The sequence below is a fragment of the Aplidium turbinatum genome, chromosome 3 (genome assembly GCF_918807975.1).
Source record: "Aplidium turbinatum chromosome 3, kaAplTurb1.1, whole genome shotgun sequence".
NCBI classification, from domain to species: Eukaryota; Metazoa; Chordata; class Ascidiacea; order Aplousobranchia; family Polyclinidae; genus Aplidium; species Aplidium turbinatum.
The window spans coordinates 36,543,224-36,558,631 of record NC_137474.1 but is presented as its reverse complement, the minus strand read 5'-3'; the positions used below and the strand labels follow the sequence as shown (position 1 = coordinate 36,558,631).

Here is a 15,408-nt window from a genome sequence, read left to right as displayed (position 1 = left end):
TGTCAGCGACAAGATTTGTTAATGTTCATAGCCTGCGAACAGTAAGAATGTAGCTAAAACAGATCGAAATCTATAGAAAAGAAGTTCAAAATCGCAACCTAGTTAAGTTTTTATTTAACAACGTTTCTACTTTCAGCAACGCGTTATCATTTCTCACTATGCGGCCCGTGAAGTTTTTCTCAGACCCTAATGTGGCCCTTCATGTTTGCAGTCTTGGACCACCCTGCTCTAAGGCAAATATCAAAACCCTGAGGTTGTTCCTAACTCTAACCCTTACCTTAACCCTTCCTAACTTTAATCCTAACTCTGGCAGCACCTGATTGGAACTATGGCAACAAGTGTGTAAAAATAGCCACTTTGTTGATTAAATTTATTTCTTATTCAATGTAGCCAATATATCAGATATGGCATCTAGGTACTAACTCTGCTACTTTTTACGTTTCTGAAGTGGTAGGCTATTTTCAAACTTGAAGCAAAAATAAAATACATTGCCAAATAGAATTGAAACAGGACTAAAGGCCAAATGGATGTATTTGTTTTAGTTTTGGGTTTCTCGTGGATTGTTTACTTTTGGGAAACAAATCTTTCAAAAAGACAGGTATGAATTTGTTGACTTATAGGCTACAAAAACCATTCCATAAACGTTGCTTTTCATTAATTTATGTCATATCCAGATTGGTAAGATAGCCTAAATGTTTAAAAGTTTAGATCAAGTTGATAGGAGAGCAAGGATATCGTGCTTGCAGATTGGTGTTGGTGTTTAAAAAGAGATCTTTTCTGTTCCACATATTATATAGAAGAAAGTTTTTAAAGTGACATTTTCTGTGCATACGGTAGATCATTTGTATTGTTATTGTGTTTATCATCAAAATGTCATCATGTGCAGCACAATGCTTTCTGTGTTAGGATATATTTCAAGACTTCGTTTTTATTTCATCCATTAATGTTAGTGGATGGTGTTAGGTTTGCTTAATCGTGCTCGTTCTATCTGCTCAGACAAATACCACTACATAATGTTAGTGAGTATTTGGAATTTAAAACAAATATAATATGTGATGTTAAATGGTCACATGTCTACAGAGTGACATATTAATTTCCACTGTTAAATTGAGCCCCAAAGTTGAACAAAATTGTGTCGTAAAACGCTTTCTTGGGTAGCCTAGTCATAACTTATAAGTGCCTATATTTCAACTATAGTATATATATTATATAAGTCATTATATTTTTGCAGTATCTAAAATGCATATCATTGCATTAAAAAAAATACATCTTGCAAAAAATTGACATCATACTTGTCCAATTAAGCTACTACAGAAATTAGTCACTTTGTGCATAATAACAATCAAAGATAATATAACTAATAATGAGATGGAGTAAAAAAATTGACCTGACTCAAAAAATCTGATTGCATTTATTAATTCAGCACAAAAAGTTGATTTAGAAGCAGTTAAAACATGTTCAATTTTTTTGGGAAAAATTTTCAACCGCAGTACAGTGTTATTTAAGAGAGTAGTGTATTAACAAAAGTAACCTGCATATAACTGACAATTGTGTTTTCAGCATAATATTTATAAGAATACCAAGGTAACTCCAATCGAGCTAAAATCTGTTATTGATGAAGAAACGTTCAACAAATCACGTTATTATGCAATTGATAAAAGCACATATGGATTTTGGAATAGTCTTTATTCACAAATTGAAACCACTGTGAGTATGTATGCGATAATTTGTACATTTTATTGCTATAAATAGATTTACAGTAGACCTACAGTTGTGGAAAGCTATTTTCTAATGTTAGAAATGCTGTATATATAATAAGTACATTAATGATTGCTGTTTTTTTTAATGGTAGAGATGTATTATAAGAAACAGGGTTTACACTCAGAAATAATGGACTTTCAAAAAATTATTTGAATATTATGATATTAAAGTATTATTTACATATATTACATACATTTGTAATTTGCTCTGCTTGGCTTTTTTGCTTGGCATTGAACATTTTTTTTGCAGTATTAATAGATATATAATAGTATTTATTGTAAGGTCTATATGTTTTAAATTTTTATGAATTAATTGAATATGAATATGCAATTTAGAATGCATGTTTCTGTTTTCTATTAAAAGTAACTATATAAGTGGCAGGATGAAATTATCGTAAAATCCTGTTATCGTAAAATGATGAAATTATCGTAAATTTTTCTAATTGGATTTGCTAACTTGTTTTTATCTTCGTGATGTGCTGCACTTGTAATACTCCCCTTTGTGGTGGATAGTGCATTGTATAAAATATATATATATAGGTCATCAGTATTTTTTGCATAACAAGCTGTTCAGTCTGAATCTTTAGATTATTCTTTGGTTCAATGGATTGCCATTGCTGTGGATGATTTCTGGTATTGTCATAGAAAAGTTGGGTTACAGCAGTGAATATGAAGTGAGTGGGTCACGCTTTCAATTTTTATCCTTCTGTATAATTGTATATACCGTACTGTAACTAAATTGTCAATTAATGGAAACAATTGTGCAATAATGTGCATGTCAACCTGCGAATGAAACAGACACAGCACTTGAAAAATTATTTTAGCAAGCTATAAAAGCTGAGTTTTTCAATTCTTCACTCTGTTTTCCTCATACAGTCAAGATTAGTCAACTGAGTTGATATGGAACTTACAAATGTGATAAAGACTAGCTCTCTCCGGCATTTCCGATTTTCTGCCTAAATCAAAATCTACCGCTAGGCTTGAGATTAAATACTGCCAAAGCTATTTCATAGAATCTTTCAACTCTTTTGCAGTTTTGTGATTGTAATAATCTTTTTTAAAGTTTTTTTTTTAATACAGATTTTACAGTCACTCATTTTTACGGTAATTGGAAACTTGATCAGTCAAATTCTTCAACTTCCTTGGAGTATTTACTTTACCTTTGTGATTGAAGAGAAACATGGATTCAACAAAATGGTGAGATTTATTTAATGAACAAAGAGTGAAGATCTCGTTTGAAGGCAAATGACCATAAATACTGCAAGTGCCAGTACAGGAGAACTCGCCTATAAAGACACCTGAAAGGACCAAAGAAGTCTCACTTAGCGAAATATTATTGTAGCCGAATTTTACTTGTAGTTTCAAAACAGAACTTGCAACAGATGCCACTAAAGCGCAATGTGACATTAGCCGAATTCTATTGTACAAAGTATAAATTCCCGATGGGATTCCACCACTCATTTCAAAGTTCTTGTAAATTTTATCGAAACTGCTGCAACCCCTGCTAGGCAAGGCAAACGCCAGGTCTCATCTAATAAAGAAGGGACATATGGATGATGATTAATAGCCAGAAAAACGATGGAAAGCCGGAAATGTATACAAAATACTCATTTTTGATATGATTTTGTACTCACACAAGTTGCATTTTTGCTTGTTTTACTGTTATTATCTTATTATATGAACAGCAGCTACAATTACAAACCTACCAAACAGTGACTGGGAAAGTAAATTTATAAAGTGAGCAATTCTTGCTTAATTGTGTAACTAATCCACTGCTACTCCTACCTACATGGTTTGCTGAAATTCTTGCAAGTTGTTAATCATATAAAAACGCTTTATTAAAACAGGTGGAACACTGGAGCCAAGATGAATGTGGCAGTTTGAAACTTTGAATTCGGTCTGAATGTTTTTTCAAACATATTGTGCTCCATGTTTTTCATCTTATTTTGCTTAGTTTAATGCATATTTTTTAAGATTTTTTTTTTATATACAGACTCTTGGCTTTTTCTTCAAAGACTTGCTCAAAAAGACTTTGGTGTCTCAAGCTATTACTATCCCATTGGTAGCTCTCATTATATATATAATTCAAATTGGAGGCGACCATTTTTACATCTACGCTTGGTTTACAGTTTTCATTATTTCAATGGTACGTATCTGCATGGTACTTATTTATAAGTTAAGAGTACGGGAATTTCCCTTTAGAGTTTTTTTCGTTTGTTTTGTGAAAAAGATGCTTTTGGAAACTAAACGCCATGTTTGTAAGCACATTCTAGCAGCAGTGATTTACTGAATATACTATTTTCTTGATTAATTCAATAATTTAATAAGTTCTATAGATCTTGATGCACATTTATCCTGAATACATTGCTCCTCTCTTCGACAAATACAGTCCCTTGCCAGATGGGGACTTAAAGTTGAAAATCGAAGAGTTAGCAGCTTCTCTTGACTACCCTCTAAAGAAGCTTTATGTTGTGGACGGTACGTTTGGATAATAAATAACGGTTGTCAGAAACTTCACTAAGTTTTTAGTTGATGCTCGGGTTTCAGCCAGCTAGAACTAGTATTCGTCATGCTGCATACGTCTGAATATTAGTGACAACACAGAACAACAACAACAACCTGTTGAAAGTTTTTTCTCCCTCTCGAAGTGACTGCCACATAACAAGCGGTTTATGAGCAGTGAGCGCATTGTTTCTAATTCACCGAGTGATTGACTCAGCTTTGGATCGTACTCTCTTCCTCCGTTCGCTTACAATCAGCATTGATCGATATTTTAGCTCGTATATGTATATACGTTGTTCTTTTTGTGAAGGTTCAAAACGATCTGCCCACAGCAACGCCTACATGTATGGCTTCTACAATAATAAGAGGATTGTCTTGTTCGACACCCTTCTTGAAGACTACACTCCGGTAGGGAGGAAAGATGAAGATCAACCTCCTCAAGTAAATGCAGGAAAAGTTAATACTGTAGCTGCAATTTCCCAAGTTTGGCCTTGAAATCTCACAAGTCTACAATTGCTGAAGTTTAATAAAAGTGATTAGTTTTTAAAAATTGCTTATTTTTCGTCTGTCAATATTGCGTTAAAGTCTAACGGAATGGATCTCCACTTTTCTTCTTGCTACGTAATTATATACGTATAGCATTAAAGTATTCTTTGCATCAACAGGTGGTTTCTAAAACAACTTTACAATGATTTCTGTCATATTTTTTTTTTGTGAGCTAAGCTGTCACATTAATCTACTGAAAGCCATGGCTGATACTAATTATTTAATAACAATCTACTCACAGCCTGGCTTTCATGTTTCTATTTTGCAATGGCAAACTTATGATAAAAACTTATTTTTTTCAGGACTCGGCGGACTCTGCTGGAGACAAAGGAGAAGAACAAAACAAAGAAGCAGGTTAAAAACATGCGACAGTTTACAGTTTTAGGCTGCAATGATACTGGTGACAGTGATATGCCTTTGTCTACATTGTACGATATCTCTTGTAATTTTTAATTTTGCATCTTTATTATATAAGGAGGTATGGTATATACAATATACATTAGGGTGTTTCATTTTTTCACCATTTTTGAAATTCAAAATGCCTGGGGTCCCATCTGGTGGTATTTGGGGTAAAAAGTTTACACCCCAAATTTTTTTCAATTATGACGTCATATTGAGGTGGTCCACGAGGTTTGAAATTTTTGGGCCTCAAAATCTCGAAATTTGGCCGTATCTCCGGAACCGCTCATCATAGATCGACAAAATTAGTATCAAAATGCGTAGAAGGGTCGGTTTCCTATACCTGATGTAGAGAATATTAAGGTCTATCTGCTTCAGAAAAAAAGTTATTACAAAAAATCTTATTTTCGGTGTATTTTCTCCTGATGAACAGAGATCAGGTGATCAAGATAAGAAGTTTTTCTGTATTTTTCCATCTTAGAAGCTGCTGTTGCGTAATAATAATCGTTGTTCGTTTTGCAAGAGATGAAATGGTAATTTGAAGGTATTACTATCATAATATTAATGTAACTATTGAGGAAGAGGTATGCTGCTCACCTGCTTTAGATTAAGTGTCATTATGGCATTAAGGTCAGGTATTAGTAAGTTGATGCAAAACTTCATGGAATTGGAGAGAAATGTGCTTCCCCTGAATTCAGACATAGTCAGTCACTATTTTTACTTGAGGAAGAAAGTAGCCGAAACTAATCCTGAGTTTTTTAAGAAAATACCCCATTTCCAAAATTTAAAAGATGAACTGCTGAAAGATGTAGTTGGCATATGGAACAAAGCTGGTCTTCCAGTGCTTAGCAAACAGAGAAACCTAGCACTTCTAGCATACAATCTGCCAAAGCATCGGCACTACTATGTTTGAAACAGAGAAAAAGAAATGAAGTAGCTAGATGTCTACACAGTAGCGAAAGCGAATCTGATGGGGATATGAATTGGGAAGATGATAAGGAATACGAGCCTCTGAAACCAGCTGTTTGGGGAAAAGTGTACAAGAAAGTATATTATTTTTCCATAAATGATAGAAGTTGTGTACTTGCTGATCGTAGGATGACTTCGGTACCCCAGCAGTCAGACCTTATGAGGTCGGTTCTTGGAAAAGATCAAGTAGCTGCAATGCTGCATCACCTTCGACAGTATACCGCCAGCGACAAAAAACGAGAGAAAAATCTCTGATGGAAAGTGAGAACCTTCTCAACTCAGCTTCTGCCATGCAGTTATGTTATGATGGGCGCGTTGTCGATAAAATAGATCGATACGTTTTCTTGGGCCAACTTGTTGATGATAATGGCATGAAGCACGAAAGTGTGCTTGCTGTTAAATCTTTTCCCAAAAGTGTGTTGGTCACTGCAGAACTGATTTTTGGCACCATCATCCAGAACGCTTGCAGAGTTCACCTATCCCAAGTATATTCAGTCATGGCTGATACGACTGCTCTCAACACGGAAAAAAGTCCGGAGTCAATACTCGACTGGTCAATTATTTTAATAATGAAGTTGGTCATGATATTCATACCCTTTAATGCATGTTCTACATAAACGAAATATATCTTTCCCATGTCATTTCTTTTGTGGACGGTGCCAAGAAGAGTCCCGGAGCAATGCAACATGGGGCTTTGCTTAACCAGATAGCAAGACTAGGCAAGCCCAGTACTGAAACCTTAACACCAACTATTATTCCGCAATAACAGCTTCTCAGAGTGCAAAAATACAGAAAAACTTTTATCTTGATCACCTGATCTCTGTTCATCAGGAGAAAATACACCGAAAATCAGATTTTTTGTAATAACTTTTTTTCTGAAGCAGATAGACCTTAATATTCTCTACATCAGGTATAGGAAACCGACCCTTCTGCGCATTTTGATACTAATTTTGTCGATCTATGATGAGCGGTTCCGGAGATACGGCCAAATTTCGAGATTTTGAGGCCCAAAAATTTCAAACCTCGTGGACCACCTCAATATGACGTCATAATTGAAAAAAATTTGGGGTGTAAACTTTTTTCTCCAAATACCACCAGATGGGACCCCAGGCATTTTGAATTTCAAAAATGGTGAAAAAATGAAACACCCTAATATACATGCTCATTGCTCACTCAATATAAACCATCATTGGTTTGACTTGTCTTTTTGAATCAGAATCCTCAGAAGAAAAGAGCAAAAGTGGTGATGAGGAGAAGAAGATCGGATGCAACACAGAGGAAGTTGTCGCTGTTCTTGGCCATGAGCTTGGTCATTGGAAGTACTCACACATGCTCAAGAATATTGCTATCATGCAGGTATTAGCAATGTTCACAAAAAAAAACATGAGGAAGGCCTACTCGTACTTGTTATGAGATGACATTTAAAATGCTTTGCAAAGTCTAGCTGCTTGTTTGCTGTCTCAGTTGCAAGGCATTTGACTGGAAAACATAACCTTTTTTTGGCCACAGTCTGTAGATTCCAACGCCCTTTTATTTGCTAGAACAGTGAATGAGCATAGTCAAACTGATGAAGATTTTTAATTTATATTTCATTTAAAAACCACTTTATATGCCAGGCGAGTATCATTTTTATGGGCTGTTTTTGAAACCTAAAATATCATTTTGACAATGTCCATGCGTTATGATTTTCAGGCCAGCATTTTCTTTTCGTTTTTTGTCTTCGGAAAGCTGATGAATGTTGAACCTGTGTTTGCTGCTTTTGGATTCGTAGATCAACAGCCGATCCTCATACGTCTCTTCATTGTGTTCAGCTTCATCTTCTCGCCTATCAACGAGGTAAAGTTCCAGATGTGTTTGTCAGTTTTTAAAAAAAAAGTACGTTTTTTGGTCGATAGTGAGAATTTTATCTTTAGCTTGATAAAGCCGTTTAGAAGCTTAATTCTGGGAGTGTCACTTGCTTAATGCTTATGGAAGCATTGAATCAGAGCGGAAGTCTGACCACCGAGGTTAACAAACGGTGTCATTGCTTACGGATTTTTTCGATGAATGAACAGCTGTCCTTGAAATACGTTGCTTAACTGCCACTCCTAGAGTAGGACTAGCTTTGTTTAATCTTGCAGAGCTGGGTGTTCATGCACTGAGCTATGGGAACGGACATGTACTTGTCATTTTCCTGATAATATTGTTATCGCAAGTAAAATTAGTGTCATGAACACAGTGTAGTTATGGTTTATTTTGCAGCAAAAGCGGCTGATATTTTGCTGCTGTAGCTCTTGCGTCACACCGATGACAGCACAACGAGCAGTGAGCACATGCTTCAAATTTCTTGCTCATTTCGGCAAAAACGCTTCACAGCTTGAGAATTTTTGCGATAACCACTCAGCTAGCAAAACCCGTTCTTTACACATTGATTCCACGTCTTTAGACATTGCATGTTAAAAGGACGGATTGTGCTGGCTGGGCAGTGGGCTTGCAGGTAAAAACTTGGCAACGACTATAGTGTAACCAATTCTTGTTGCAGATTGAGTCGTTCCTAATGAATGTATTGAGCAGACGGTTTGAATTTCAAGCGGACGAGTTTGCAGTCAATTTAGGCAAAAAAGAAAAATTGAAATCCGCTCTGCTCAAACTCTACAAGGTAACTTTTGAAACGTAACATCTTCCACGGTTAGGTTTTCGACATGAGAATACATATGTAAATGTCTGCTTTTCGCGTTTATCGTGCTTGTACTCAGTACCGTCTTCTTCTTCATTTTGCTTCAAAGAAGCCTGGTCTATATCCCAAATGACCAGGGTTGATTAATGCTCAATAGCAACACAGTACCATCGAAACTAGTTAATTCTAGCCAGCTTGTCACAGAAATTTATGCGATCATCCGTTGATAATAATTCGCTTTATATTTTTGGTTTGTTTGTATTACTATTGTCTGGACGTGAATTGAAAGTACGGGTATGGTTTTTGTATAACTAACTACTGTTTGAACGGTTAGCTAGTAGCTCGATGATAGGCTGTACCTCGTTAAATTCAATGCATACTGCGTATCAGTTGTGTAACGTGGCTTTTTGCCACCATCCGTTTTCTTGTGCGTAAGTCCAGCGAAAATCATTTTGTGTTGATTCCCAGGCAGCAAAATCCGTTATTTTTACATTGATTCAACGTCTGCAGACTCTTGGAGGTCCGTCTCAGAACCGCTATACCAGAGCGTGTCTGTGAGGTTGCTTTAGTTTAGTGCAGGGCTTTCCGATTCGTTTATCACTCCACACCCCATGGGATTGATGAAGCCAATCTCGCACCCCCTGTTTTGAAGTGGAGTGGTTTTGAGAAAAAAAATCAAAATACATACATAAACAACACAGAAAATCAGCTCACCGGCCTTTATATGGCCAGCAAATAGGAAAAAGGGCAGCCTTCAACAACGCAATCACACAAAATGCAAAAGCAAATGCATAAAGAAATAACACAAACTGAGAACACAATGGCGTTAATCAAGATCTTTGACTTTTCTCTTTCTTTTTTTACAACTATCTGTTCGATTAGTAGCTGACATTTTCCTTTTCGTAAGTCAATCCTCCGCAGTCTACAACATGAAAAACTTTGTTCTCGCTTAAAACGCGTTCTTTCCCAATGTGTAAGATAAGAAATTTGCAACAATGAGCAAATTGCTGACACAATATTATCGCATTATCCATGGACTTCTAAATAGTAGCATCTGGACTGGAAACTCACTGGACAACATGAGGCCAAACAGTTGGTACAACAGTTGACCAACAGTGGGCCAACAGCCAAGTAACTAACCCTGTTGGCCCACTGTTGGCCAACTGTTGTACCAACTGTTTGGCCTCATGTTGTCCAGTGAGTTTCCAGTCCAGGTGCTACTATTTAGAAGTCCATGCATTATCCCGCCACCAATCACGTGACGTTCGGACCACAGCCTTTTTGTTATCAGCAACTTGTCGGGTGGTATTTTCTTGTCGTGCATTGTGCTGTATAGGCCAACATAGAATGCTTTGAGAGATAATCACCACCTCCCTTGTTAAACAAAATCCATCTCTATATTCGGTATAGCTCTTCTTCCTTGGTGGATTATCGCACCCCTAGCAACAGCTGCTCGCACCCCCAGGGGGTGCGAGCACCCCCAATCGGGAAGCCCTGGTTCAGTGCAACAACTTCTTAACCATCAAATAATGTTTCATCTCCAGGACAACCTCAGTTTCCCAGTCGCTGATTGGTTATATTCGGCGTGCCATTACTCCCACCCGCCGTTGCTCGAGAGGTTGCGAGGGATGGACAAAGTGAAATCGAAAACCGAGTGATTTGCACAAAAGGTGGAGAGAGAAACCTCATTGGAAGGTTGGGCAAAATGGTATTCGGGAATCGACAATCGTATTTTGAAGCGCACTCAACCTTGGCACAAACTAATTGCATGTTTCTACCGAACTCCGCGGTTTAATCGAGAATTGAATTTGTACGTTTAGTTGACCAAATGTTATAACTGTCGTAACTACTCATTGTTGTCTTCTGATATTAAAAATAATTGGAATCCGTAAGCTGTTGTTTTTGACACATTTTGTTGGCTTGCCGCTTGCTATATCTTATCGGATTTTGCAAGAATACATTGCTCTCTCAATCACATTACGTCAGCCTACTCGGCGCATCCAGTGATGCCCCGGAAGCAGGAGAATTGTTCCAGCTGGAGAATTGCAACTCCTTCTCTTGATAACATTTCATTCATATAATCAATGTTCCAAGTTAGCGGTTGTATACCACTCTCGCCAAACACTCTAAAAGGTGCTTCATGGCAATGTTTAGGGTCCTTTTAAAAAGACCCGTTCATGAATATGCTGAACTTTTGGGTAGATTTCAAATTCGGCGATGATTTTTATCCACCCGATGTAGTATTGTTTTTAAGATATGGAAGATTTTTGACTGACTTCCTTCACCCCTTTTTCAACCTTACATGCAAAGAATAGTTTTGGGAAGTAGCCTACATAACTTTGTGGCAGAGTAGAATGAATATTTGTGAAGAAAAAAACGACCCTTTATAGCTCTATGTTGCAAATTTGCAACATGTGTTACTGCTAAATGTTCTGTGTTGGTTGTACGACACCTTTTTTGAAAAAAAATCTGACAGTTTGATTTTTTTTTCTCGGGCGCTACAGGTTGACTAATGTTAGGCCAACAGGGAACAAGTGTAGACTGTTTAGTGTTCTTGCATTACTGCAGCACCACAATGATACAAAAAATTAGATTTATTTAAGATTATAAGCTAAACCTGACCACAGGTACACACACAGCTTACCTCCGGAGCAGGAGTTGAAAAAATGGCCGGAGGTCGTTCCATCACTACTTAGGGCATACTACATCGCGTGTTTGAAATCATCATTGGTTGACTGAATCTTTATCTTCGGATTGGGAAAGATTCTTGCAGAGCTTAATCCTGCCAGTTTTGCATACTTGTAGAGGCTTTGAATCACTGACGCTGGCCGGTCACGAATTTGTTTTCCCACGAACTTATTGTATCATTTCTATATTTCTGTAAGTGTAGCCATTACTGGTTACCGCGCGGCGCGCGTAACTGTTTTTACCGATTTTCGCCCTCCAGGTCCAAATCTAAACATTAAACTTAAAAAAAACGTAGCCTGGAGACACACCTAGTCAAGTTTAAAAAAGTTATCACACAATTTTGGTAAAGAGGTGACTTAACACCAAGCAACCACACGGCGTTTAACATAATATATTGAACTAAACATAAACTACGAACGTTTTCGGCCATACACATGTCAGTCCTTTTCAAGTAACGAAAAAACAACTGATTTTACATCTACATTGAAATAAATAACTGATCTATACAATGAATTAAAAACAAAATACATAACAATTCATTGTATAGCCTATAGGCCTATCAGTTATTTTTTCGTTACTTGAAAAGGGCTAACATGTGTATGGCCGAAAACGTTCGTAGGTTACGTTCAGTTCAATATATTATGTTAAACGCCGTGTGGTTGCTTGGTTTTATCTGTTTATGGTTGAAAAAAGTTAAAAGAAATTGATTCTGGTCACTAGTCTAAAAGTAAGATTTTCCGAATTGACTAAGAATTAACCCTAACCCTAAGAATTTATCCTAGTCATTAACCCTAACCTTACTTTTTTTGAAAAGTTTTTGTGCACCGCAAAAATTAATGTGTAGAAAAAAAATTGACTTCGATGGGCGTCGAACCGATGTCCTCACGAATATAAGGCAAAAAACGAAACCAACGAAAAATGTTTGCATTCACACGATAAAGATACAAACTCTATGCGACGTAACAAAAAGTTTATAGAGAAAAAAAAATTCGCGGCCCGGTCACCGAGATTGACAGAGTGAAGTTTCCGATTGTTGAAGTCATGCTGCCGGGGAATTATTCCATCCATTAGATGCGGCTGAATGGAGAGCAGTCTTTAACGTGCGTTGCTCAATCGCACTCCCCGAGAGTCGAACCAGCGCCGCTTGATCTTGAAGCTTCTTGGTTCCAGAAGTGACTTGCTAAGCAACTGAGCTATTGAGTTTAAAGAAATTAGTGGTATGCCTTTTTATCATCCTCACGTGCCGTCTCCGAGCTGAAGGTTCGCTGTCAATTGCTTTCACACGTCATGTTCTTCCGCTACACTTTTTGCTTCTCTGAGGCTTGACATTGACACGACTGCCCACTGTTTTACATCATCTCCCCAAGTTCGTCTCCTCTTTCCTTCCACCATACCTTCAATGTAACCATTTGATATAGCCGTCCTGCCGATCCTCTCAAATTGGGCTATGTCCGGCAAAATAAAATAAAAAAGAATTGTGCTAGCTGTTTGCTTTCAGCTTAACTGAAGATAAGTGAATAAATTCGTTAGTATTGTGGTTTCTTCAATCTTCATGTTTCCCTGTCTAAAACCTCCTGGACCCCTTTGTCAACGCTACTATGCCAATCTGACATGGCAGATTCAATTTCCGTTATCTGGTGTTCATGATTTTAGAAACTCACAACAGAATACATAGGTAGAGTATTGAAACGATAAAAAGGAGCGGACATGACTGCGTACACTCAATCTAAAATCGCAGTTTATAGCGATCAAACCGCTCATTTCCCAAAGTAGGCTTATCCTGTTCAAAAACAGTCAAGCAAAAAACGAGTTTGAGTTATTCCATGTCTAAACCTTGTGACAGATAGACCAAACGTTTTGGCTTATGTTGAAAACTACTCTGATGTGGAAATTACGCCTTCCATGGCTGATGGAGATGTTAACATGGAGATGTTTTTTAATATTAGGCCTACATTTATTTCGAAATAGTAAAATAGCCTACCACGTCTTTTTATTGTTTAAAGAAAATGAAGAGGTATGGCCTACCAGCAAACATTTAGCCAATAGAATTGACCTATGGTCAGTGACGGTCTGGGAAAGCAAGGAAAGCAGTGCTTACCTGAGCGAAAACTATGCAAAATGTAATGACTGAATTCTAGGTTTAACTTCTTATTATTTTTATCACGTCTATTTTAACTTGAAAATTACTGCATTCGTGACTAGAATTACTCGTAACGCTTGTGAGTATTCTAAGTCCTCACCAAACCGCATGTCTTGCCTATAAAATGCTCCTGTCAGAAACAACCACTGAGGCTTCAGGGAATAACGATCAAAGTTGCTTTCCCCAGGTTCAAAAATGTCAAAAAACGCCTTCGTTTTATCCAATCCTCACTCGTTTTGCAAAACGTCACCAGCTGCTTAGCCAATCAGATGTGTTATGGTTAGAATTGCTTTCCCAGTGACGTCAATGCGTACACTCGCTAGAGTGGCTAGATTAACTCGTCAGAATGGTCTCTCGTCACGGTACACAGCACAACATCATAATGCCGAAAAAATTGTTGCTGTTTTTTGATGTCTCCTCGCCATGTAGCCTACTTTAGCCTACTAGCTTTCATAGTCATGCCTTTGCCCTTTTTACAGCGTTGACATAACGTTACTTCGCCAATGAACGTTCAGGTGCGGATGCAATATTTAGTTCGTTAAGCTTCTATATACGCAGGAGGCAAACTTATCCAGCTTTTTGTACAAATTGCTTGCGGTTGTAATGTTTAGGCCTAAGCCCTAAGTGTTAGTTTTTGTAGTGTAGGCCTAACTGAATATCTGAGAATGAACATTCATAACGAATTAAATATTTAGACAACTATTATTCCATGTCTAACACAGGATTTTGGTCCTGCAACGTTAAAATTAAGATTGTTCATGACTTCTAAACATTAAATGGATGTATGATCACGACATAGGCGAAGCACAATTTGACAGATTTTTATTTTTGATTTGTTTTGGAAATGCTCTTAGAGCGCACCAAATTGGAAGTGTTTTTCAAAAATTTCTGGGGGAGGCCCCCCAGACCCCCCGCTGGAAGTGTTGCCTTCCGCAACACGCCTTCGGGCTTCGCCCGACTGTTACGCCCTTCGTGCCTAGGCCTACTACCTTGCTGCAGCATATTTCCAAGTTGCTTTCCTAACGGTTTAAGCCACCGAACGTCACTGCCTATGGTACAAGAGAAGAATCCACAAAAGATCGAAACTTTGGCCTCTGCCCGTAGTTAAAAATGTCTTTTTAGACAATATTTAAAAATAAAAAGGACAATATTTAAAAATAAAAAGGAGTCAATAAGTGAAGTAAGCTAATTTTCACTTTGTGTGGAGCTACGTGTAATTGAGAGGTTACTGATATTTTTTATTAACTCTTTTTACTATATTTGTAGTTTGTACATCAGGTGCGCAGGCGTACGCCTACATTTAGAATACGTCATAGGCTACGTCCAGAAGCAAATTCCTTGTAAAGCATCATGCGGTCTCCTTTTGAATAGACGGAAATTATAATTTGCTCACAAGCAGAAATTGAAGTAGCCAATAAAACTTTAAAGGCATTGAATTGTTGTTACGGTACATCACTCTTACTGTGTTAAATATGCTGAGTAATATAATGTAATTAGCTCTACAGTAGCCTACCGGTAGCTTACTAAAGGTTTTCAAGTGATTAACCCGATTAGTTATTTTCGGGTAGCATTAATACATTAATAGGTTTACCAGCTTTAAATTTGTTATCAGCAGGATAACATGATGCAAAGTGTGAATTAAGATCAACGTTGTGAATTGACCTACGTGTAGACTGCTAAACAGTTTGTATAGTAGATTAATTTAATTGTAGGGGAGCAGCAGATCAAACTCATCTCAAGTGAGTCGG

General features: G+C 37.3%; 1 protein-coding gene across 1 annotated transcript; it reads left to right on the top strand.

Annotated features, from left to right (window-relative positions):
• The first annotated feature begins 451 nt into the window (after positions 1-451).
• On the top strand, positions 452-10,801 carry LOC145766896 (CAAX prenyl protease 1 homolog). Its single transcript, XM_082578603.1, has 12 exons — positions 452-598; positions 1,561-1,707; positions 2,348-2,434; positions 2,841-2,957; positions 3,754-3,906; positions 4,097-4,238; positions 4,573-4,703; positions 5,111-5,162; positions 7,393-7,532; positions 7,869-8,012; positions 8,698-8,814; positions 10,377-10,801. Exons 1-12 carry the CDS (start codon positions 524-526, stop codon positions 10,488-10,490), a joined length of 1,419 nt encoding a protein of 472 aa, XP_082434729.1. The 5' UTR covers positions 452-523; the 3' UTR covers positions 10,491-10,801.
• Positions 10,802-15,408: the final 4,607 nt, after the last annotated feature.